The 27590-nt window shown below is 40.1% G+C and overlaps 1 protein-coding gene across 1 annotated transcript in view; it reads left to right on the forward strand.

Moving 5' to 3' along the window:
• LOC124136458 (DNA mismatch repair protein Msh6-like) overlaps positions 1-27590 on the forward strand; it is a 141619-nt gene that overhangs the window by 71889 nt on the left and 42140 nt on the right. Inside the window, exons 24-30 of the mRNA XM_046502374.2 lie at positions 5086-5140; positions 5445-5545; positions 7452-7681; positions 23762-23894; positions 25680-25778; positions 25943-26062; positions 26448-26535. Coding sequence (XP_046358330.1) covers positions 5086-5140; positions 5445-5545; positions 7452-7681; positions 23762-23894; positions 25680-25778; positions 25943-26062; positions 26448-26535 — 826 coding nt within the window. The remainder of the gene's footprint in view (positions 1-5085; positions 5141-5444; positions 5546-7451; positions 7682-23761; positions 23895-25679; positions 25779-25942; positions 26063-26447; positions 26536-27590) is intronic.

Raw genomic sequence — 27590 nt, forward strand, 5'->3', positions numbered from 1 at the left:
TGGGTTTGAATCCCGGTTCGCCCAGATTATGTTTCTAGATTTGTCAACACCATACCCAGGCACGTGGGTTTCACCAAAGTGGTTAACGTCTGAGACATGCATCACTTCGGGCTTTAAGACATTTTGACAACAGGCTACGCCCCACGCCTGAGATCGACGCCACCACTGACGTCATCCCTGACATTCCACACTCCACCAACGGATTGGCTGACGGAGGCCATCAATTCGTTGGTGGAAAAGGCGGCAGTACTTCGCCTAGGGACATTGGCACCATCGCCACGGTACTACTCGCCCATCTTTCTGGTACCCAAGAAAAACTCCACAAAGATGCGGCTTATTTTCAATCTCAAATAGTTCAATGCAACATACCTCCAACAACCCGACACATTCACCATGATATCCCTCAGCTCTCTGCGTCGGATGATATTACCGAACGACTTCCTCGTCTCGATAGACCTTCAGGACGCCTATCTCCATTTACCAATAGCTTCCGAGTGCCAGAAGTACCTTCGATTCGTAACAAGGTATTCATTACCCGTGGGCGTCCCTCCTGTTTGGAATTTCTACGGCCCCGTGCATCTTCACACGGATCATTAAGAAGGTCGTAGATTGTCTCCATCGGCAGGCGATCAGGGTCGCCTTCTACCTAGACGACGGGCTCCAAGCTCACCAGTTCACAGAAGCCCTTCAAGGAGAGTTAGCGACCACCCTGAGTCTACTACGGTACCTCGGGTGGATCGTCAATCTTCAAAAGTCGGACTTGGTACCAACTCGGGATCTACAGTACATCGGGATACACTTCCAGACAGGGGTCAATCTGGTCAAGGTACCTCAAGACCGCTGGGACAAGATTGTTAGCAGCGTTCCAAGACTTCTACATGCCCCGGCGTCGGTGCACACGTAGCAGGAAGTCCTCGGTCTGTTGACATCAGCCAAAGACCTGACTCGCCGAGGTCGTCTTCAACTTCGTCCACTGCAGAGATTGCTGTACCCCTACCTGGAGTTTCCCAACCTCCTGGTTCCACTTCCGGCGCAGCTACTTTGTCATCTGGAGTGGTGGCTCCAGCCGTCCAACCTTTGCGAAGGCGTCTTTATGAGCGAGCCTCCGTTCATACTACACCTATTCGTAGACGCGTCATTGGATGGCTGGGGAGCGCACTTCGGGGACGACCAAGCGGCCGGGCTGTGGTCGCCAGAAGAAAAGGTCCTCCACATCAACTGCCTCGAGATAGAAGCAGTGATTCGGGCGGTCGAGTTCTGGAATCTTAAACTCCACTGTCGTCCACTGCATCAACAAACAGGGAACGATTCTGGACCGGACATTCAGGTTTTTCACCCTTGTCGACGACTTGGACATGGGCGTAAGAGCCCGTCACATCCCGGGGGCCAAGAATGTGATAGCCGAGGCCCTGTCGAGACGTCTCCCACGGATTGGATGATCCATCCGACAGTCTTTAATCTGCTGACAGATCGACTCTGGTTGCCCCAAGTAGATCTCTTCGCAACCCGCTACAACAACCGCCTCCCTCGATTCGTGTCGCCGGTTCCAGACCCACGGGTATGGGACCACAACGCTCTAACGACATCGTGGGAGGGTCTAGACGCTTACGGGTTTCCCCCAATGGTGCTGTTACCATCGATACTGGAGAAAGTTCGTCAAACGGCCAATCTACGTCTGCTTTTGGTCGCGCCTTATCTGCCGGACAAAACTTGGTTCCCGGAACTCTTTCAGATCATCGATCAGCCACCGTTCCCGTTGCCAGATCGAGACGACCTCCTTCTTCATCCTCACACCGACAACTTGCATCCGGGGATAAAGAACTTCAAGCTTCACGCCTTGGTTCGCTTAAGACCTCGTTAATAAAGAAAGGATATTCGGCTAAAGTGGCAGTTGTCCTGTCGCATCGATAGTTACTTGTGTGTCGAAGAGCATTAACCATGCTGTGCGTTCGTGATAAACAACTTGTCTCGTCCGTGCATCTGGTCGAATGTTCTATTGTCACTACAGGGGTGAGGAACTTGGTACATTCGACGTGAAAGAGGGCACTTCCTGATTACTTTCCCGACCCTCCTTCCAGTGTTCCGTCGAATTCTACCCATTTGTACGACTAAAAACAGACTAAAACATGGGTTTTTCAGAATAAAAACGGTGTTTTATTGGTCTGTTTTCAGTTGTACGTTCCCACCCAGCCATCCCCACAGGGCAGTAATCCAGTCCAGTCCTGAATGATTGCTTATTCTTCGAGATTTGTGACATGTCATAGGGAGGTGCGTGCGCAACCGGACGAACCAGTTCAATGTTTACATTCCAGCTTCTGGCTTCCTTTTAAACGTGTGCCTAGAAGTGAGGGTATGAGAGATACCCATTTGTACGACTGAAAACAGACCAATGAAACATCGTTTTTATTCTGAAAAACCCATTTTTAACAGTTATATTGTTTCACTAAAATGTATATCAGTAAGCTTCCACTACCAGTGAATAACTTATGTTGCAAACAATTCTAAACCAATAATTGTCTTATATTAACTAAGATGGGTTTTTATTTCAATCTGTCCAAATAGTTCAGAGTATTTCTCAGGAAACTTTCCTCTTTAACCTTTAAGGGATGATTCCATTTTACAAGAATAGGATCAGGTAGTTCATTACTGCATTCTTCATAGAAATGCTGAAATACAATGATTATACTTATATGTTAAAATGGTTATTACTGCTAGAGTAATTTGCAATATTAGGCCAGGCTTTTTTTATTTTTAGGATTACAGATTTTTTCAGCACAAAGTCCAGGGTTGGAGGAGGGAAAAAAAAGAAGCCAGATGCTTTTTTTTGTGTGGGGAGATTACAGAATTTTACAACCAAAGATGTAGGAAAGGAGGGGAAAAAAAAACAAAAAAACTGATGACTTCATGAAAGTTTATTGTGTATTTTGCAGCACAGTCTCTCCTCAGCACAAACTTCACATACTGAATGTCCAAATGATCATAGAGCCAACAGCATAATATTGCTACAAGTTCTGCTGCATTAGAGTGATTCACTTAAAAAACTAAGAGTGTAACAAAAATAAAACAAACATTATTTTTAAACTCAACCTGTTTTTCCTGATATCACAAAACTAATAAGTGATTAATGTGTCAAAGCCACTGTCGTGAAGAAACTTCAAAGTAGCACCACTGAGATCTTCAATGTCTTCAAAAATGCACAAAACAAACAAAATACTGAAAATATTGATATCTATCACTGTTCATGTTAATTCTAACACTGCAAATTACATATAAAAAATAAATATCGCATAGTTACTTGGCCACTGTTTTGTCAGAAGAACTTGAAAGTAGCAACACTGAGATATTACCATCTTCCCAAAAACACATAATCAAAATAATACTGAAAATATAGCTATCTCCGTTCCGTTTTGGGGTCTTCAACCGTTGCACTTGCACACAGTTTATCGGTGGTTTTCGTTTTGACGTGAATATATCTGCGATTCCCAAACTCCAACAACGTATGAAAAGTTGTTGTACTAAGTTCAGTCGACATGTCATCTTTCGAAATTTCTTGAGTTGATGCATGTACCGACATTATTTACTCCTGTTCATCTACTAAGGTTAAATTAACATCCTCAATGCAGTTTGTATCCTGAATGTTAATTAGATGTTTTCGAATGTTTGCAAGGGAATGCAGGCAAATGCAGAATGCCTCTGGCATACTTTATGAACATATTCTGTGCTCAAAAGACCGCCATTTGTGACGATAAAGCCCCCTGTAACAATAAAAATTCTACCACTTACAACACGGACAATTGTCAAGGGAGTCTATTCATGTTTGGCTTTGAGATCAACAAAGATCGATTATGTATCTCACTACGGTAGTTTATAACGGTAAATCCATATGTTTTTTTTATTAAAAGGTGATGATAACAAATAAAATAAATGACTACGCGGCTATCAGCGGGGGGAAAAAAATGGAAATCTGATTTAATTTTTTTTCACATTTTCTCAAAAATTAGAGTCGGCAGGTCCGTAATCTGAAAAATATAAAACGCCTGGCCTTATGCTCGAGCAATTTGCAATATTAGTAGATAGGCTTGTTGTGATTTTGAAACTAAATCATATCTAAAAATCTGTAACAAAATAAATCATATCTAAGAGAGAGGAATACAATTTCCACCAGATTGTACTTCAGTATGAATAATACAAGATTTTGTGCACTAACCGAAATCAGATCACTGTCATTTTTGTTTACAGTGTGTCATGGCCGTCTCGCGTGTCACATTTCAGCAATATGACCTGTTGCCAAAATACATAATTCAAAAATGATTTTGTAGTTACAAGCATTAGCCTTGTTTCTAACATGCGTAAAATCATAACTTGCTACGTGTTGTCCTTTACCCGTATTGAATATGCATATGTGCAAAAGTGAGGAAGTTCGTGAAAATTCTTACTTTGAGCAGACGTGGGTCCCGTGGAAGATGGTGGCGACATTTAACTGATGATGAGTGAGGCCTACCGCACATCTTGATCAGCCTCAAACATTTTTCTCCTGACTCTGTGGGTTTGGGTAAAGGTAAACATCTAATCCCAGCAATATGTAATGGCTATCGGGAGTGAAAATAGGACAAACCGTAGCCACGTCGCTTCTCGGGTATTGTTTGACCCCGGAAGTAAGTCTGACAAATCCGCAAAGTGCGTCCGGTCTTCTGATTAGCTCAAACTGACGCATACGCCAATTTTGATTGACAGACTGGATCGGTCTATTGTATGAGCCGGGGAGAGTGATGGCCGTAGGCAGGGAAGGATGTACATGCTTGAAGCAGAATTGTAAGAGCCGGGGTGAGATTGCTTGGTGTTTTCACATCTTACAATCTGGGAGTGCTGTAATGAGAATGGCAGTAATAATTGAAGGCAATAATGTCTCCCCCTGTTTTTTTAAACAGGTATCTTGTTAATATTGCAAATTACATTGAAACATTCAGGTTGTACGTGTCATTTGAAGGATTTATTCACTGCGGACAATTATGGTCGTTGTAGCCACTCATTAGACATTGACAGACATGTGTAAAGTTTTGATGTTATACATATTACCTTTGGCAGGCTGCTTTTGATCACACTAAAGCACGTAAGGATGGAACTATATTACCAAGCAAAGGTAAGAAAACTCCTTGTTGTTATGTTTTTCAATAACCAGTCTCCAAGTGAAAGTTATCATCATCAGGGCAGTATTGTAAGATCCTGTTTCCTTGAAACATGTTCAAGTAGGACATTGTTGTCAATGTCTGGAAATTTGTGTAAAAACTAATAAAACATATCCAGTCTGATATAGGAAGCCTCTGATAAGAAGTTATATCCATGAAGTATAGTTAAGATCATTTCATTGCTAATAGTGTGTGCTGATGAGATCAGGTGATGTTTGTCATGACAGGTGAGGCAGTTGTACCTATGGTGTTTTTCAGGGGTCAACCTGGACTATGACCAGGCCTCCCAGGACATCAAAGCCATCGAGAAGAGACTGGTTCAGTATCTGGACAAACAGCGAGATCGGCTTAGTTGCATGGTCAGTGTTTCCTAGAGATGTACTTGTGGTCAAAAAGATATAATTTGGTCACCATGCCACCTCATCTTGTTAACAGGGATTGGTAGGGAAGATGTCAAGCTTATGTCGCAAGGTAATTCTGATCTCATTGAAATCAGATATTTCATTCCTGATTTGATACTCCAAACCTACGTGGGAGGTCTTGTCAGGTGAATCTTGGGTGAACTTCGATCAAGCAATGAAAATAAGGAGGCATTCTTTGAGGGACAGATATCTGCTTTCTAAAACTATTTGACTATATTTCTTCATATCCTCAATTCAGAAATTTCAAAATATATATATACTGAACCGCAAAAGAAATGGTTCCCCAAGTAACAGTGCATGAAATGTAGTTATTTAAATATCTGAGTAATTTTGTCAAAGTTTCTAAAATTTAACATTACCTTGTCCGGAAAAATGAAATTTGAAGATAAAAAAACAAAGCATATGACAATAAAACCGATGGCCCATACGCATCACGGCAATGGCCATGGTAACCCAATGCACGTGAGTTTCGTGCAAATTGAAATGCACATGTGTTTCCCCATTTCTTGCCCTATAAAAATCCACCCAGATCGGATAACATTTATTCGTTATTGAATTGCTACCACATGCTAAGATTGACAAGAAATCAGCGACACCAAGCCCTTGGACAATTGGAAGCTGGACAAACCGCCCAGCAAGTCCACGTAAGGACCATATACAGGCTCCAGCAATGGTACCAGACCACCAACACTACAGATGACCGACAACGTAGTGGAAGACCAAGGGTCACCACCCGACGTCAGGATCATCAGATTGTGCGACAGCATCTTCAAGATCGCTTTGTTACTGCTGTGGAAAATGCTCGACAGACCATGGGGACACACCAGCGACACATTAGTGCGGACACCATACGTCGACGATTGACGAGCAGACACCAACACTGTCACAGGCCACACTGAGGACCCATTCTGACACCACGTCATTGCCAGGACCGTCTTCAGTGGGCAACACAGCACCAACATTGGCGCCACCAGCACAGGAGAAGAGTCCTCTTCTCAGATGAGAGCCATTTCTATATCTCAACAGCAGATGGCAGAGAGAGAGTCTGGCGACACCGGGGGAATATTATTCCGATGCTTGTGTTTTTGAGAGAGACTCGTGTGGTGGTCCGAGCATCATGGTGTGAGGTGGAATTGGCCTGGCAAAGAGGGTCAGCCCTGTGGTCTTCCAGAACATCGGTCCAGGGAGAGGCAATGGTGTCACAGCAGCTTGGTACATTGATCAAGTCTTGACACCACACGCCATAACTCATTTGGCATGTCGCCGCAACCACGAGTTTCAGCATGATAACGCCTGTGCCTGAACTGCGGGAGCAACAAGAGACTTCCTCCAACAGAATGGCATCAGAACCATACAGTGGCCTACCCTCAGTCTCGATTTAAATCCCATTGAGCACCTGTGGGACGAGATACAAAGACGGCTGAATGACGTCCGACCAAGGCCGACAATTGCAGCTGAATTGCATCAGGCATTCCTCTGAGTGTGGGCTCAAGTGCCTATGGCCTTCATCAACCGCCTCATCCATTTCATGTATCGACGTTGCATGGTAGTCATCAATGCACATAGTGGACACATGAGATCCTGACTTGTGATGCCATTTTCTCAGAGACTTTCACTTTAAGAACATTTGACAAATTAATTTCAACCTTGATGATCAATTTCGCCAAGTTTCATCTTTTTAATATGTCTCAAAGTATGTTTGCAGTGTTTGGACAAATAAGGTTTCTCATATATCTATCCATGGTGATGTTTCTTTTGCAGTTCAGTATATATCTGAAGGTGAAAAGTTGGATGAGTATTTCATTATCTATCCTGCCAACTAACATTTTGTGTTACATTCCAGGCAATGGTGTACTGGGGCACCGCCAAGAACCGCTACCAAATGGAGATACCAGAGGTTGCATGGAAACGGGTACCTAATGAGTATGAGGTGATGTCATCTAAGAAAGGTTGGAAACGGTACCGGACACCAGACATTGAGGACATGTTGGCAGACTTGACAGAAGCTGAAGATAGAAAGGACACAGCACTGAAGGACACGATGAGAAGAGTATTCTCCAGCTTTGATGAAAGGTAAGGTAGAAGTATGGGACTCTTGAAATATTCACCTCAAATTTTCTTCTCAAAGACTTTACTAAAACCCTAATTTTTCTTAACTTGCATTTCTTCTTAATGCATTGACTGTTCACCTTACGACAACAAGGACAGCACTCAGTGATTGTCTTGGGTGAAGAAAAAGATGTCTCCGTTTTCAAATCCTCCTTTTTGCAAGGACCATCGCCGCTGTCATGTGACCTTGATGGCAAATCATTGAGCATATTACTGCCTGCTGCGAAACAGCTAGGACATGTCTCAGCTCGGCTCCTCAACTTTGGATTTTTTTAGGCTTTTAGCTTCTGCTAATACTCTAAATTATATCTGCAATGAGTGATGTATTTTTTTCATATTACTCTCACCATTTTGTGTATTAATATGTGGGTGATTTTTGCGTAAAAAGACTTTGTCTTTTTTCCCACCAAGTGGCTTGTTTACGCCATTTTGAATTTGTTACATTTGTTTACCTGCAAAGGTAGTCAAATTATTTGCAATTGTTAGCTAGGTACTTATAACATACTTATGTTTATTTAGATACTTGTAGCTTTGGTGTTACAGAGTTTTTGTGTGCTTCATTTCATTGTATACACTTTCAACTTGTAAACATTTTGCTGATATTTATTAAAATTATTTAGCAATTCTTTAAATGTGTATTTATCAACAACTCCCTATTTGTGTAACATATGCTTGCGAGGTGCAGAAATTGTCGTAAAAAATCTTCCAAAAGGTCCTCATCAACCTTGTTTGGATTGCATGAGTAGTATAGGTGATGGGGGTTCTGCCGCAACCCCACTGGAGCCAGATTTATATACCTATACTGCTACTACAGGGGAATTTTTTTATGTGTAAACGCTGATGCGATTTAACGATCGCTATGAGATTAAGTTAAATTGGCTCCAGCTCACCACTATCTGGAGCGAATCAATGATATCAGAGGGAATTTTTAGTACAAAAACGATGATGAGACTAAACTAAATTGGATGGAAAATATTCTCTATTATTTTTACTAATACGTATACCATTATTATCCCCCGCCAGGAAGTGGAAGGGGGATATAGGAATGGGTGCCGTCCGTCCGTCTGTCACATTTCTTTTCCGGAGCAGATCTTGAAAACCGTACCATATTTCTTCACCAAACTTGGCACATAGATAGATCTAGTGGTGAACTGGTGCCTTTTTATCCCCCGCCGCGCGAAAGCGCGAAGCGGGGGATATAGTATTCACGACCGTCCGTCCGTCCGTCCGTACGTCCCACCTGTTTGTTGCCGCGATATCTCAAGAACTAAACACTGGATTGTCTTCATATTTGGAACTATGGTGTATATACAGACTCCGCAGACACCAGTCGGTTTTGGTGACCTTGATCCCATTTTCAAGGTCACAGCAGACAAATCTGCTTTTAGAGTTGGAAAACGGTGTTGCCGCGATATCTCAAGAACTAAACACTGGATTGTCTTCATATTTGGAACTATGGTGTATATACAGACTCCGCAGACACCAGTCGGTTTTGGTGACCTTGATCCCATTTTCAAGGTCACAGCAGACAAATCTGCTTTTAGAGTTGGAAAACGGTGTTGCCGCGATATCTCAAGAACTAAACACTGGATTGTCTTCATATTTGGAACTATGGTGTATATACAGACTCCGCAGACACCAATCGGTTTTGGTGACCTTGATCCCATTTTCAAGGTCACAGCAGACAAATCTGCTTTTAGAGTTGGAAAACGGTGTTGCCGCGATATCTCAAGAACTAAACACTGGATTGTCTTCATATTTGGAACTATGGTGTATATACAGACACCGCAGACACCAGTCGGTTTTGGTGACCTTGACCCCATTTTCAAGGTCACAGCAGGCAAATCTGCTTTTGGAGTTGGAAAACGGTGTTGCCGCGATATCTCAAGAACTAAACACTGGATTGTCTTCATATTTGGAACTATAGTGTATATACAGACACCGCATACACCTGTCAGATTTGGTGACCTTGACCCCATTTTCAAGGTCACAGCAGGCAAATCTGTTTTTGGAGTTGGAAAACGGTGTTGCCACAATATCTCAAGAACTAATCGCTGGATTGTCTTCATATTTGGTACTATGGTGTATATGGCGGGGGATATTTCGTCACTCTGTGACAAATACTTGTGATAGTTTGGGATTTAAAATATTTTTATTTTTCGAGTTTCCATGGCAACAACTTTGATTTAGACTGAAAATGGCAGTAGTCCTCATTTCCGGAGCAGATCTTGAAATCCGTACCATATTTCTTCACCATACTTGGCACATAGATAGGTCTAGTGGTGAACTGGTGCCTTTTGATAGTTTGGGAATTTTAAAAAAGTTATTTTTCGAGTTTCCATGGCAACGACTTTGATTTAGACTGAAAATGGCAGTAGTCCTCGTTTCCGGAGCAGATCTTGAAAACCGTACCATATTTCTTCGTCATACTTGGCACATAGATAGGTCTAGTGGTGAACTGGTGCCTTTTGATAGTTTGGCATTTTTAAAATGATATTTTTTGAGTTTCCATGGCAACGACTTTGATTTAGACTGAAAATGGCAGTAGTCCTCATTTCCGGAGCAGATCTTGAAAAACGTACCATATTTCTTCGTCATACTTGGCACATAGATAGGTCTAGTGGTGAACTAGTGCCTTTTGATAGTTTGGGATTTTAAAAACAATTATTTTTCAAGTTTCCATGGCAACGACTTTGATTTAGACTGAAAATGGCAGTAGTCCTCGTTTCCGGAGCAGATCTTGAAAACCGTACCATTTTTCTTCACCATATTTTGCACATTGATACGTCTAGTGGTGAACTGGTGCCTTTGGATAGTTTTGGATTGTTTTAAAAGTTATTTTTCGAGTTTCCATGGCAACGACTTTGATTTAGACTGAAAATGGCAGTAGTCCTCGTTTCCGGAGCAGATCTTGAAAAACGTATTATATTTCTTTACAAAAAAGGCCCAGTGAACATAGTTCACAGGAGCTAATGCATTGCACACACCCGACATGTCATATTGGTAGGGGATGTGAGTATTTCATGCTTGTTTTTAATGAAGTGATATTCAACATCTTTACTAAGTTCTTCGTTCATTTTACTTGGAGACCAGACTATATACTCTTCTTGGTAATTGGAAAGATACAATTGATGACTGTATTTGGTTGGTTTGACATCATTGATATAATATATACCTTGTAATTCTCTCCATTTGATAATTCTGTCCCTGAGCATAAATGCTTCAATAGCTTTTTCGAGTTCTTCCTTTGTTGGTTTGTAATCTCCATTATTATATATTTATGTAAGCATTCGCCTAAATGAATGTATGATTTTTTATGCGGTGCGATCTAATGATAGGAAACAAACTATTTTTAATCTCCAACCAGTTCTTTGGTTTTAACACGGAATAATTGACGCGCTTGTTGCCTCCCCTGTTCTATGAACTTTTTTTTCTAATCTTCGCTAATACCACTGGTCTTACGAGAATTGGATCGAATCTCCTGCTTCATTACGTTGTAATTGGTGAGTTCTGACAACACTAAACGAAACTCCTCCTCGGATATCTTACAATCAGCCATTGCTGTTGAAATATGATCCTCAATGCTGTTTAACTTTGCTTCGGTGAGTATTCGAATATTATCATGTTTTAATGCTTTCTTTTGCAACTTAGAGAAATCAATTTTATCGTTATTCCTGCCAGTCCTGAGACTCCGGCGGCTATTTCCATGCCAAGTACGATAGGTGCGGCGATTATAGTTGATAATAAACCAACACCGGCTACACCAAGTCCCATGCTAGCCGTTACAAGCGTGCTGTCAACTCCGTCGAGAGCATTCACGGCTCTTCATCAACAGTATCCATCTTTTCTGATGCTTCATCAAGTGCTTGATATAAACCCATAGTGGATATTATTATATCATATAATAGTCTTTAATTGGTCTTGCTTCAATGTTTTGAGAATATACATCAACCTTATTAAATGTATATTATACGGCATGAATATCTTAGTAAGAGAAATGCTGTCACTTTTAATAATTTGGACCCCCTCAAGGGTTGCAACGGGTGATACTCCCATATGAATAATACTGCAACGTTGACGCTCGTGTTTCTTTAGCCATTTAATTGATAGACCTGGTAATATTTCGAAGGCATCTTCTCGTGCATCTCCAAACAAGACTTCAATAATAATTGTAGAAAGATCAGGTATTGCACTCAAGTTATCTTTTATATCATTGAATTCAGTAACCAAATTTAAACTAACATTTTTTATTGCCGGGCGACTCAATAACATATGCCCTGGGTTTCTTAATAGGGGAGAGAATAACACACTTTTACGTTTTGATGGGATATAAGCCCCGAGTACGATCCCACTATTCATTATCTTAGTTAATTGATGAGCCCTTACCCATCATCACATATGGTGGGGTAATGACGATATTCAGTAGTTACTTGATTTTTGCTTCGATCATATTCCATTTATTATCATTGTTGTGAGTAAGATTGTACATCACTTAAATCTCCTAGATTACCTGTGAATGCAACTTCTTTCTGCCTGTATACATTATCGTGTAAGTGTAAAGCGTATAACTTACCATCGGTACCGGGTTTACCGAATCCTTCTGTGTCTCCGAGATCGGAAAGCGCAATTGTATTACATTGTCTGAGCGTTCCAGGGCCCGATGAATCAACCATTATTTATAATATGGAGTGTTACACTCAAGTATCCTATATGCACAGGTTGATGTTTTACATCTAATACAGAAATTTTGAGATCTGAAATAATACCCCGCTTTAATTTTTTATATTGTAATGATGAGAAAGATTCCGTTCTACCGCTATTGTAATTTTCTTCTTTGACTGGAATAACTCTCAGCAGAGTAGAAGGACTTTCGAGTTGAATATTATCCGTTGTACTGATCTGATCAAGATGGATGCACAACTCTTTATAGGGAACTAAATCAGGCAATTTATATCCATGCTGTGTTTTGTTGGGGTGTATTAACATTCTTTCTACTCTGTTAATAAATCCAAGTGTTTCTGCTATGCCCCGGTGAAGAATTATAATAATTTTTCCAGCGCTTATAATCAGCATCCCATTCGACTCATTTTGTGTGAGACTAACTCCCAAAGGCTTAAAAAATTCATCATTGAGTGAACATACACTGTAATACCCATCAGGTATAATGTGAGAGTCATCCTCATTACCTAGACTATCTTATTATTTATCGCAGCACTTATATTGGTCCACCGCGGGTAATATGTTACATCGCAGATAGCAACTTCAAGTTGAACAGCTGAGTTATCGATAGTATGAAGCAGTTGAATAGACTGACCATTTGTTATTCCTGGGAGTGTGACATACATATTAAATATACAATGAAACTATATCATAACTTATATATGAAGACCGCCTCCGTGGTCTTGTGGTAGAGCGGAAGGTCCAGGGTTCGATCCCGGGCCGCGTCATACAAAAAGACGTTAAAAGATTGTACTTGTTGTTACCCTGTCTGGCGCTCGGCATTAAGGGGGTAAAACAAGGACTGGTCGGCTCGGAGTCAGTATACTGTGTCTGAGTGGGGTATTCATGTTAAACTGCGGCATGGTATCTCAGTGAGCTAGCACTATAAATCGCCATCAGTCCGGACTAGTACAAGCAGCCACACACACACATACACGTGCATGCACGTCGCTATATAAGTGCAATAATCTTGGACGCGACGTTAAACCCAATTTCACCTCACCTTATATATGAAATCGACTCAGAATCGGCAGAATCAGTTAAACTTTGCCATATGGTGTGCCACAACAGGATGTGGTGTATCTCTTTATGCCCCAGGATTTGAACTAAATAAGTCTGTTTTATCATATTTCACGTGTACTATCAGATCAGACGTATTACCACAGGATCGAGCATGGAATTCCACAAATAATCCGTACAATAGGTTTGCGTATGAGCTTATTTGTAATGAATTTAATATTTCTAAGAGTAAAGATTGGCGTATTAAAGGAATTAACCATGGTCTAGGTGTTCTGTGTGATGGACAAAGAACTGTTAAAGAAGTCAGCGATGATTTAGTTAAAAAAACTAATCAACCATTCAATTCATTTAAGTTGTTACAGGAAAACAATCTTTTTGTAAGATTGCATAATCTTAATCATGGTTGGGAACCTTCGAGTAACGATTGGAGAGGAGATCTTATGAGTTTTAAGGGTGGTTTGTATAATATTGTTACAAAATTTGTGCAACTGAACGATACTGCAAACGCTTGGAATAAATTTCTTAATGATAAAACATCGAGTGTGGAATTCCACAAATAATAATTATGATAGGTCCGCGTATGAGCGTATTTGTCAGGAATTTAATGTTTCTACGAGTAAAGATTGGCGTATTAAAGAAGCAAACCATGGTCTAGGAGTTCCTTACACAGAGGAAAATATATCCGTCAAAGAAGAAAGCGATTATGTATATAGAGAACTTAATAAACCTCATGTTTATTTTGGTAAGTTGCGGAAGGACAGCAAATTTTACGCAAGAATATATGATCATTGGCATAAAACCGGTCATTGGTATAAAGGCTGGGAACTTTCGAGTAACGATTGGAGAGGAGATCTTATGAGTTTTAAGGGTGGTTTGTATAATATTGTTACAAAATTTGTGCAACTGAACGATACTGCAAACGCTTGGAATAAATTTCTTAATGATAAAACAGAAAATAATTTTACTAACCCAGGATTTGTAAGAGTTAATGAATCAATAAGAACTTATGTATGGTCAATTCTCGGTGCACAATCGCGAGCACGAGCGGGAATAATCGGTTTTGGGACGGCGCTCCAGGCACAAAAACAGTTTATTGCATACGTGGAGGATGCTATTAATTCACCAGTTGACATAGGATCTTCTAAAAAATGTTATCAAGATGTATTACAGTACGCTCAATCCAAAGTAGACTACGTTTATGCATCGGGACTATACATGTCTCCGAGTAATATGGAACTTAAGATTGGTCAAGTGATAGGTTATAATAATAAAATTGTTATTGCTTCCGATCAACAAAAACTATGTATAAATTCAGATATTAATACCGAATCAATAACGCAAACAAACACAGGCGAAACGGGATTATTCAATCCACAGATATCTACTAACGCTCCTACTAACACATCTACTAACGCACAACCACAAGTGCCACCACATATTGCAGATAAAAATCAACCACATATCGATGAAAAAACAGCGCTTGTAGTAGGTGGAGTCGTGGTTGGTTTACTCATTATTTGGTTAACGAACTGATTTGAATAAATAGTCTTTAGCGGATACGTACAACAGCCCGGCAATTGCTACGATCAGTGCCCACAAGTTTTGACTAAGCCAAATGGTGGTCTTAGCTAATAAATTCAAGAGCCAGGAAACTATACTCCCTATTATACCGGGAAGTGCAGACGCAGCTTTCCCAGCGAGCTTTTCGAGTGCTGAACCTAATGTTTTTAAATGCTTTTTTATCCACTCTTTTATGCCACCCCTATCACTAGGGGGTGTGCCACCTCCTGTACCACCGGTTAACGCGAGAGTCAAAGTTGATATAATAAATCCCAATGCGGTTACAATACTGGCAATCGTTAACCCTTGTTCTTTGAACAATGTTTTAATTTTATCGGCTAGTGTAGTATCATCGTTGAAGACTTGATCGATAGTTTCACGAATTCAACTGATTTGTGAACGAAGTGCCTTTCTATTACTGGAAGCCGCTTCGAGGTGGACCAATCTTTCGTCTTCTAAGTAACGCAATCTTTCTGCAACGCGGCGTCTACTGAATTCATCACCCACCTGTTCAAGTTTTGTTTTCTCATAAGCTATATGCTTGTCAAGTTTGAATAGTTTGGCTATATTATTGATGAGCTCTTGTTCGCATTGCCTTGTCAAGACCTCGTAATTCCCTAGTACTGAACTCTGAATATGGTGATACACTGACCGTGGAATTATCGTAGTAGGTATCCAAGATTTCTCGGAGCCCGTCCGAGGCCAGCTTCGAGCTTTCTTCCAAATTATCTATGTTACCGAGTTCAGTACGCACAGTTCGAAGAACCTTAGTAGTCTTCGCGGAAAGCTTTTCTTGTGAGTAGTCCACAAAACCTAATTCATCACGAACAGTGCTGATACCGTGTTTAGCAGCTATTGTAGATAAGGCTAGGGGCTTACGAGTACGAGAATTCATAAGATCAATATCTGGAGCGCCACGCAGTCGCAATATTCCTTTACTATCTAATTCAAACTTTGAATAGTCACGACCAATTGGGCTAACATCTTTAAAGGCATCGTAATAATCATTAACGGTTGATTGTAAAAGTTCATCGCTAAGATTCATGCCACCAAAGCTGGTTTCATCAGTACCCTCTTCGATTGTGCTAGGGTTATCAAAGTTATCTAGATTAAAATCATCCATTTTTATATTAAACATAAGGTTACATAATTTCAATATAACAATGTCTTCGCAATACGGACACAAGTTAAACTCACAACGTAGACTTCCGGATCCATTAGGGGTCAAAGCAATTCGCCAGTCTGTAACTTTAACTAGTAACCCGAGTACCATCGATCTGAATCAAACACTTCTGGTTCGCTTTCCTAATCTCGGCGCGCACAATGTGTTAGTTCCGGGAACTGTCCGACTAGCATTTACTATTAGTTTGAATTCTACAGATGCTAACAGGGAGCCCGTTCAGAACATAGGTCGTGCTATCGTTAAGAAAATCGCGATTAAAATAAGTGGTAATGAGGTTTTGAGTATTGATGATAGCGATGTATATTTCTGTTACATGGATCTCTGGAGAATGGATAAAGAGCGGGAAAACTTACAGTACCAAGGTATTAGTAATCGGAACACATTGAGATTGCGTGTGGGTGCTGATAATGGTGATAATACCGTTGTAAAAGATCTAGCTGTTGCCGGCGCATTAGGTTACCGATTCTATATTTGACTTTGAATTACTAGATAGTCACATGCCCTTCTATCAAGCATCCCTAGGTGATAGGTTAGAATACGAACTCACTTTTAATGACTACGGCAGAGTAATCAGAGCTGCTGAAGATGCTAGCTATTCCATTGACAATATCTCACTGGAGTATGATATGATAACAGATCCTGAATTAGCCAGACAAATTCGTAACCAGTATACCGGAAGTTTAGCTATTTCGTACGATTTCGACACAGAAAGATCATAAGGAAACAAAAAAGATACGACGTGGAATATCAATCTAAACGTCCCCACGAGATTGTTGAAGGGTATTTTAATGTTGTTCGAGGACCCCTCCGATGCATTTAAAAGAAATACCGAGAAGTTCTACAATCCCAAGATTACAAAAGTAGAATTGACTATCGAGGGCGTTCCTAATCAACTATTATATAGTCAAGGAATGCTAATGTATCAACAATGGGATGAGATTAAAAAACTCCCTTCTATACAACGAAGCCCAGAAGTTAATGCAGTCGTGGAAGATCTGTCTCTTTGGGATGTATCGATGGGTGAATACCTCACCATGAAGTATGCGCTATGGCTCGACATACGAACCACGGACGATGACCAACTACACGGTAGTGGGAGGAGAATAGAAAATGCTAGCGAGGGTGTCACTATACAGATAACGAAGCACCAGGAATCAGCTGGTAAAGTAAACATATATTTGTACGTGATTATGGACGCGCAACTTAATATACAGAATGGAAGATTCGTGCAAGCGATCTATTAATAATCTTTTACCTAAAGAACCGCACTGCGCTATCATCTGCGGGCAAACGGGTTGTGGAAAAACAGCTTTTATTCTAGATATTTTACAAAGTCATTATCAGGGTATTTTCGACCATATTATTATTCTGTGCCCGACTATAAGCGTTAATAAAACATACCTAACGAGAGATTGGGTAATGAATGACCTGGGGGTGTACAAAGTTGATCCGGGCGATCGTTTACAAGACTGTTTACGAGTATGTCACGAAAAATACAAAGGAGAATCAACCCTTTTCATAATAGATGACTGCAGTGCAAGAAAAGAACTTACCAAAAAGAAAGATATGCTTTCATATTTAGCATTCTCCGGTCGACATACTCAGCATAGCGTTTGGGTACTTACTCAAAAATATAAATTGTGTCCTGAAAGATCTGAGAGAGCAGACCAAATGGGTAGCCCAGTTTCATTGCAAAGACCGAGATTCATCTGAGGAATGTTTACGTGAAAATGATGTTATTTATACCAAGCCCGAACAAAATAAAGTCAGAAAACTGTTAGCTTCAACGAAGCACTGTAAACTTGTATTAAAAACCAATCAACCAGATGCTTATGCAATTGCTTAGCAAAATGTAGCAACTGCTTAGCAAATATAGCAAAAATATAATAAATTGAACATAAGCGGTTGTTATGTAATAATGTGGTTTGAAATCCTCATTCTTTCTCAACAGTTTATTATGTCAGGCTGTATTGGATATGTCATATTCCATTATGTTAGACTTAGATATCACCTTAGGTATTACATTATGGAATGCGACGATCTTATCGAACAAATGCTCAAAGAACCTGATGTAGATAAATCTTTAGATAAACATAGAGAAAGACTTGCGGCTTTGGTAGCTGGTGGAAAATGTTCCCAATATTTGGGGGAAAATTATACCATCGAAAAAATTGATAACATGACCGATGAAGAAATTACAAAACTGTAAGCGCGTTACGAGTCTAGACTGGGAGCTACCATGACTAAAACAATAGGGTCGGCTATGTTACAACTATACACAGTCGTAGCTAGTACGTTTCTTCCTATCCCGGCAGAACATCGCCCGTATTTATGCAAATCTCTCGAGAAAGACAAATTCATCGAACACGCCATAAGCGCAGTAAGCTGTGAGTTTTATCATAGATACGGAATGTTCTTAGCTCCACTCACCACTGCTTTAATAACGGCTAGGTATTGTCAATTTAAACATACATGCCCACTTAATAATAATGGAGAGTCAATCACAACAGATTGCGTAAATGCAACAACAAGTACAAACCCCGATTGTATCACAACAAGTGAACGAGGAAATACCACAACAGATTGTGGAAACACAATCACAACAAGTGGAGCTAGCTCTAGCTCTAGCTTTTTCGGGGAGTAATTTTTTATTTTCTAGTATGAGAGGTTCTGAGCAGAAAAGACATAATAAAACATTAGAACAACTCGAAGCAGCCCAGTCACAATGGGCCAGGAATAGGATATTAAGATTAGATTTTATTAATGAAGAACTGCGTAAGAAAGGGCATTCAATTCAAACGTTGAATCTGCCATGCAAGAATACTACCTCGTTTATGGAAAGAAACTTGACCCAATGCCAAAACCAACAATAAGTCAGTTTTATACACCGTCAGAGGCTCGGAAAGACCCGGGTTGGCATTTATAGTGTTTGGGTTATCAGTCATTGCTATTTTTAGCTACACAATAACTACACATAAACCATGACCGCTAATCTATGTAGCGCTGACGGCTCGCATTTAGACAAATGATACTAGAAGTGTATATTTATCACAATGGCGAGAGGCACATCAAGATGTAAATTCATACACATGGGCCAATCACAAATTTGTGGAAAAAGCTGTATGACTGATTTTTGTGGAATCCATTCCATTGCAATTAGAAAAGGGTATATTAATTATTCGTGTTCTGTATGTGGGATTGGGGTCAAAGGTAGTTACTGTTTATGTAAGAGTCACGGTGCTGACAAGAAACGGTTTCAAATTATTTATGAGAGGAAAAAGGCTTACCAAAATGAGATAAACAGATTGGGTAGAATTCAAACCAATTAGAGATTAGTCCACATGTAGTTATATATCACAATGACTTATGTTGTCAGCTCGCTGAAAGCTTTGCCAAAGCAACATGGTCTTCGTGGATATTCTCGAATGAGAAAAACTGAATTGATCGATTTACTCGGTTTGGAATACAACAAACCCCAGACTGTTAGAGAACTCAAAGCTCAAGCGAAAGAAAGTGGGCTGAGAGGTTATTCTCGAATGAGAAAAGCTGAATTGATCGCTTTACTAGATAATAATCAACCCATTGATAAAAATAATCAACCAGTTGTTGATAATAATGAGTTAAACTTTGTACCCACAGCCGGCATTTGTAAATATCTAAGAGGTTGGAAGATGGATATTAATTCCAACATGGATGTTAATGATGTTAAGCCCAAAGTATCAGGCAAAATTAATGAGGAATTAGATGATTTAAATAATATAAAATACTAGCTGATGGTTAAAATGTCATTGAGTAAAAGTAGCGCAGACGATAGCACCGAATATACCGAACCATATTTCCGTAGCAATCAAGAAGTTATAACCGAATCCGATACTATAAACGCATCATTAGATACATCAATTCAGAGGATACAGGAAAATTTAGAACGTTGGACTAATAGAGGTTTGGGTTGGGGTGTGGATAAAATCGATAGTTTATATTTAGATATAGCAAATTATATGCCTTTCAAAGGTGGATCTTATATAGATTTACCCCCGTATTATAAAAAGAAAAAAGCCATAATTAATGTAAAAAATAAATCCGATGACTGTTTCAGAGTGATGATAGATCTGCATTGTTCCCCGTAGATTCTAAAATTGCAAATAGACCTTCTAGCTATCCCCAAAACAATGGACTAAACCTTGATGGTATAGACGAACCTACACCAATCTCTCAAATTGATAAGGCGGAAAACCAAAATAATTTAGCTATAAATGTTTTCGGACATTCTTCTAAAGGAATTGTTGTACACAGGATAAGCTCAGCTCCGGAACATATTCCAAGAATCAATTCATTTCTGATTGAAAAAGATGGAAAATATCATTATACGTGGATGAAGAGTTTAAATAGGCTATTATACGATCAAACAAAACATAAGGAAAAGAAATATTTCTGCGAAAGATGCCTACATGGGTACAGCAGACAAGATCTATTAGAAGCGCATAAAGAAGACTGTAGAGGTGTTGGACAGACTGCTATCAAGATTGATATGCCTAAACCATAAAAGTAAGAAACCAATGTGTATGACGAGGGATGATTGGAGGGCCTATAAGAAGTTGACTAGTTGTCATGTTTGTAATAAACCCCTGAATGGGGATTCCGTAAGAGATCATTGTCACGTCACGGGTAATTATCGGGGAGCCGCGCATAACGAGTGTAACTTGAAACTAAAAATGAATTCTCAAACAATACCCATCCCCGTTGTGTTTCATAACCTTAGAGGATATGATTCTCATCTCATTATGCAAGCTATCTCAAAGACCGACGGCGGCTTAACATGCATTCCTAATAATATGGAAAAATACATATCATTCTCGTTGACTAAAACTATACATTATACGGACAAGGATGGGAAAGCCAGAATAAAGCAAAGTAATGGGCTTAGATTCATAGACTCCGTACAGTTTCTGTTATCTTCCCTGGACAATTTAGCTAATGCGAACAATCCCGATGACTTTGCAATTACAAATCAAAATACCGATAGGTGCCGTCATTTGTTGCTGAGAAAAGGTGTATATCCTTACGAATATATGGATGATTGGTCTAGATTCGATGAAACTAAATTACCGCCCCTTGAATCATTCTATAGTAACTTAACAGAATCTAAAATAACTGATGCCGATTATGAACACGCTCTGACAGTGTGGGATAACTTAGGTTGTAATAATTTAGGTGATTATCACGATCTGTACTTAAAAACTGAGGTACTGTTACTCGCCGATATATTCGAGATATTTAGAAAGACATGTTTAAAACAATACGGCTTGGACCCGGCATGGTACTATTCCAGTCCTGGACTATCGTGGGATGCATTGTTGAAGAAGACCAGCGGTCTGTTGAAGATCGTGACTCTGTCTCATTCATATACAGTGACAGGTGTCTAGACATGTTGCAGCATTACGTTCCAGTAAGCATGCCAACCAACCTGGTACAATAAACCTGCACCACTCCCTTTATGTAAGTTGACCATATTCCCGTGTTTACAGACAAGAGTTCTTGACCCGTGATATTACAATCACCCTGTGCAATAATCTCAAATCCCGCAATATGCCGGAGGCAAGGTACGAGCTCCACTTCACACACAGTTCATAGTGAACAGCCAAGTGGTGTATCTGAGTTTGGTGTAGGACCCAGATACAGGTCTGGACAGCCACTTCATTTCTAAGGCATGAAAGGGAAAATCGTCTTTCCAACACTTGGGCGTCTTAGATGCTTGTGCATGTAACAATTTGGGTAATTTTTGTATCTAACGCCTACCCATATTCCTGAGCGCAGTATCCAGTGGTATTGCCGAAGGGTGGGATCGAATAGTGTCCCTATCGAACCCAGTACCAGGTGATGGGCCTACTGCTCGCCAGTCGGTTTACCATTCAATCCAGCATATGGGCCTTGTAATGAGACGCCCGAAGGTGACAACTGGATCGTGGCTTGTGACTGCGCTAATCAGATAGAGAAGTCGTTAGATGCAAGCGCCGGCATTGCTGGGACTGTCACAATGGGGACCAAGAACAACAGAAAATTTGAAACGTAAAACATGGTGGAGAGTGAGAATGTTGGCAGTGGACAACACTCCACCCCATGGCAAAGGTTATCAGGTAATAACCAGAGACTGAGCCAGTCATGTTTGTGAGAGAGGGAAAGCGATTTTCAAGTACAGAATTAAAGAATGACATTATATGATAAAGAGGTTATCACGCTTGTGTATTTGGGGATGGTAAATATCCTGTATTAGGAATAAACACTATGTATCTAGCTTGCCAAGGCTGTACTGTCTACGACACGCCAGGTGACAGGAGTTTTCAAAGCTTTTTATCAGCTTCAGCTCAGTAACAAAGTATGTAAAGACTTAAGGTTACGCTATCATCCATTCTTACAAGTTGTGTACATTGATTTTTCCTCAATTCTTATGTTCCGTCTGTAAATAAGATTGAACCAGCCCTACTGCACCAGCGTTTTAATGCTTTTTCCGCCTTACGTTTATTTGACAAGTTTTTGTCTTTTCAAGGGTTTTGTTTATTGAGGTTTTTCTGACATCTGAAGGTGTACCCTCCTCCATACTGTCTGATACTTATCTTGCATTATTGCAAGAGGGCCCACCTGTCACAGACCTGCCTCCCCAGTACAGCTTCAGAAGACCTTGTTTGATAACAAGCAGGAACATGATTTGATGTGACATCACATCTGGTCACACGACGGTGGCGCTGGTCCTACAAAAAGCAGACTTGAGATGGAAGCAGCTGACAAGCTGACAAGTTTTATCAAAACTATTTAAGTTGTTACTGATATTACTGGTCATGATGAGTTCAAAAATTGGTGTCTTAAATTCACTTGCTCCATGCTCTTCAACCTCGTGCATAGAGTCTGCAATGGGTACAACCTTTCTCAGATACTACTGACGTTACATGAACAACAGTTTGCATGCTTATCGCGGAGAAACTTGTCAAGACTGAGTTCAAACATTGGTGCTATATTATTATTTTTACCAGAGTTACTTCCCTTGCTACATGTTAGATTTGATTTACACAGTTATGGCCCTTGATCCATGTTATTTTACTCAGTTCAGAGTGTCTGCAATGGGGACAAGTTTTCTCAGAAACAACTGAAGTTAGCTTATCTAAGAGAATTGGTGCCATAACTTGTTTTCCAGAGAAGGGGCCTTTTGTGTGTAGATTCCGGGGTAGAATAGGTCTTCAGCAACCCATGCTTGCCGTAAAAGGCGACTATGCTTGTCGTAAAAGGCAACTAACGGCTCGCTGATTTGGTTCATGCATGTCATCGATCCCAATTGAGTGGATCGATGCTCATGATATTAATCACTAGATTGTCTGGTCCAGACTCAATTATTTACAGACCGCCGTCATATAGCTGGAATATTGCTGAGTGCGGCGTAAAACAACAAACCAAACCAAACCAAACCAAACATTTAATCAATTTAATTTAATGTGCCCAATACTGGGTGATAGTGACAATAGTGTTTTCTTGTGAATTATTATCATATTAAACATATAAGTTTATGTTTGCAGACACAAGAAATGGCGTGATGTTTTGGACTGCCTCTCGGTATTAGATGTGATTATCTCCCTTGCTGAGTACTCTCGGTGTGGAGATGGCGTCACTTGTCGCCCAGAGCTTGTGGACTTGGGACAGAATGTTGAGGTAGGTCAGGATAAATGAAATGTGATGAGGACAATACAATGTCAACATGATCTATGATCAAACGTAATGAAAGTGACTGCTGCCGTGGTCTAGTGGTAGAGCGTCTGCCCGGTCGTATCATAAAAAAAAGTTGCAACTTGTGGTTACCCTGCCTTGGGCTCGACATTAAAGGGCTAAAACAAGGAATAGTTGGATCAGATTCAGTATTTGTGTTAAAGTGTGGCATGGTATTTCAGTGGGCAAGCACTTTAAAATTGGCATTAGTCCAGACTAGTACAAGCAGACACGCACGTGTCGTGACGTTAAACCCCATTTCACCTCATCTCACAGTGATGTGCATACTCTGTTGCGGGAAAGGGGACCAAGTCGTCGGAGACGCGACTGCATTTGGCTGTCAATCACCAGCTGCCACGTCCTACTGTTCAAACATATGAAAGCTATGTTTATTACATTATTTAAATAATGCACTTACAATTATATTAATTTTGTTGTAAATTAAATAAATGTAAGCTTACACATTCATAACATCCAGATTATTGACCAAGGAAGTGAAAATTTGACTATTTGCAGCACTTAATAAAATACACTTACCCATTTCTTTTTTATTTTCATTGTTTACGTAATCGGTAAATTATTTTAAAAAGAATGAAAAATAATGTCTGTCGTCACCCATTTCTCAATAACAGCGTCTGTCTGCTAAGTAACATGAAGAAATACCCCCATTTTCAAAGCTTTGTATGAACAACATGTACGTCGAAGACTGCCATGTGACATGCCATTAGAAAGCCTATTTTCATCTACATGACAGTAACCTCGCCCTGAGAATTTTCGTTGCTGTAACATACAAATATATTGGATAACAATAGGTTTCTAATGATGTTTTCTTGCCAAAATCTGCTACAAGGTTTGTGATTGGTCAAATTTGAGCATGTGACCTAAGGCAGCCAATAAAATTACAGCAATGGTACTGTCCTTGTGTATGCTGAATTTCAGATTTTGACGAAAGATTGTTGTTAAATCGTGTTATTCTGCTTATTCGTTTTAAGCAGGAAATCGTGATCTCTATAAAAGGCATAAACATCGTGTCCGAGCCGACAATTCGATGCGACGAAAGCCGAGATGTCATTTGACTTACATTACATGCGATCGCACAAAAAGATGAAAATAATAACTTAGTTGTAAGTTTGACAACTGTTAGACATATGTTTGTTGGTTTTATATATTACTTTGTATAGTATATTTAAAGATTTGCTTGAAACATATTTATTTTGCTCTTTGACATGTCCAATGTGGACCGTTTGTCAAACTTCAAGTCCAAGAATTTTATCTTCAATGACTTTGCTACAAATAATGAATATTTTTTAATTTAGCGATATAAAAGGATAAATTGAAATGGAATATGTATTTCATACATTGTGAAATGCTAGAGATTTGATAAATGAGTGATATGACCTGTAGGCTCTTAAAATTATATATTATTTTGACATGATTATGGCTTGACTGGTCTACTGGCCTGCTGTGTCTAGGGGACTCGAGGCTTCTTGGCCAGTGTACCGGCTTACAGTGTTTAAAGAGTTAAGTTAAAATATTTCGTTGCATTTCTCAAATTTCGCTCGCAGATGCAACCAAATCACTCGCAACTGAATACAATCAAATGTTTACAAAAAATTTGACTCACTCTCCCACCCCCCCTGAGTTTTCCTCTATTTTCTTGTGAAAACCTGCTCACAGCCCTGAAGTATACAAATGTAAAAATATTTAGATTTTACTTAACTTCTTCTGCAGCCATTCCTGGAATTGCGTGATGCTCGTCACCCCTGTATCGCTCGGACATTCACTGGCGGAGACTTCATACCTAATGATACGGTCATAGGTGTGGATGATGTAAGTCTTTACATGATCTATGTTCTGCATGTGATTGTAGGTGAAGGATAACCGAGTCTGTCGAGCTTCTTAAACACATGGCATCAAGGAAAAAGACAAATGTGGATGTATGTTGATGAGGAAGTAAGTGTCAGTGACGTTAATGGTGTTTTCATTTTGTGCAGGAGACAGATGAGGGTGGTGTGTACTCCAACAGTCGCATTGTGTTGGTGACAGGGCCCAACATGGGTGGCAAATCTACACTCATGAGACAAGTGGGGCTGATAACTATCATGGCTCAACTGGTGAGATAGCTAGCCTCCTAAAACAACACACTCATTGCCATTGTTGCATGCATAGTCACCCTGAAACAAATCTGTAACAGCTCAACATCTGCATGGAACTTTGTACATCCTTTTAACACGTGGTATATGTGTCCTTTTGACTTTTGAGTGTTGTTACTTGATCAAATCATCCATGAAAAGCATGATTACATAAAGCAGATGTTATTCTAAGGGCTCAGAAGATAAATGCAGTAGACCATTGTCAGTCCCTTGAAATGTAATGTCAGTGTGAATTGGTTTGATCTGTAATGTCAGTGTGATTTCGTTAAGATGTTTTGTATCGGTCAGGATGAAAGGGATAAGTTACTTATCAACAGTTTCAACAGTTCACCCTCTTTTGTTCCAGGGCTGTTATGTCCCAGCCGAGAAGTGTAGGCTGACCCCCGTAGACCGAGTCTTCACCCGTCTTGGTGCCAGCGATAGAATAATGGCAGGTAGGTAGTCCAAGTCTTCACATGTCTTGGTGCCAGTGATAGAATAATGGCAGGTAGGTAGTCAAGTCTTCACCCTTCTTGGTGCCAGCGATAGAATAATGGCAGGTAGGTTGTCAAGTCTTCACCCTTCTTGGTGCCAGCGATAGAATAATGGCAGGTAGGTAGTCAAGTCTTCACCCTTCTTGGTGCCAGCGATAGAATAATGGCAGGTAGGTTGTCAAGTCTTCACCCTTCTTGGTGCCAGCGATAGAATAATGGCAGGTAGGTAGTCAAGTCTTCATCCTTCTTGGTGCCAGTGATAGAATAATGGCAGGTAGGTAGTCCAAGTCTTCACCCGTCTTGGTGCCAGTGATAGAATAATGGCAGGTAGGTAGTCCAAGTCTTCATGCTTCTTGGTGCCAGCGATAGAATAATTGAACATAGAGCTTTACAATCGTCACTTGTAGGAGATTGAATGAGGAGATTTCGGGCAAAGCTAAATGCTGTCAATGGAGGCTTACTGGCAGCTTGGAATTCTACTACTCTGGTATCGTCTCATTCCAAATGTCCAAATAGGACGAGACCAAAAAACCTAGTGCTAAAACAAATTTGTCCATGAGTAAGCTTAAGTCCAGGCATGCAAGGGAGCAATCCTTGACGGTTTCCCGGGGCAGCAAGAGGTTGTTTAAGACGTTAAGCATCTGAAAGTCTGGATGGTTTCCGAATCTGCCGCGATTCTGCGATATTCTCGCATGCTTGTCATAGATATCACATCAACATTTATTCAAGTTTTCAATATCGAAAATGTCGTATTGCTTGAATAAAATTGTCTACCGTACCTAAAAATGTCAATAAAAACTTATACGTTAGTTTATTCAATCATAAAAATTGTCAATCGAAACAGCAATTTGCATACTCACAACACTATATACTATCTCCTAAAGTGCAAAACCGATTCCAGTATCACTCCATGGAGCTGATTGGCAAAACAAGGTTTTGCTTTTACAATAAATACACTTTGGTAGCGCACGAAAATCCTATTCCGTAATGTACAACACCAAGTCAATAAAAGTATT

This window comes from Haliotis rufescens, unplaced genomic scaffold (assembly GCF_023055435.1).
Source record: "Haliotis rufescens isolate VD_foot unplaced genomic scaffold, xgHalRufe1.0.p SCAF_1, whole genome shotgun sequence".
NCBI classification, from domain to species: domain Eukaryota; kingdom Metazoa; phylum Mollusca; class Gastropoda; order Lepetellida; family Haliotidae; genus Haliotis; species Haliotis rufescens.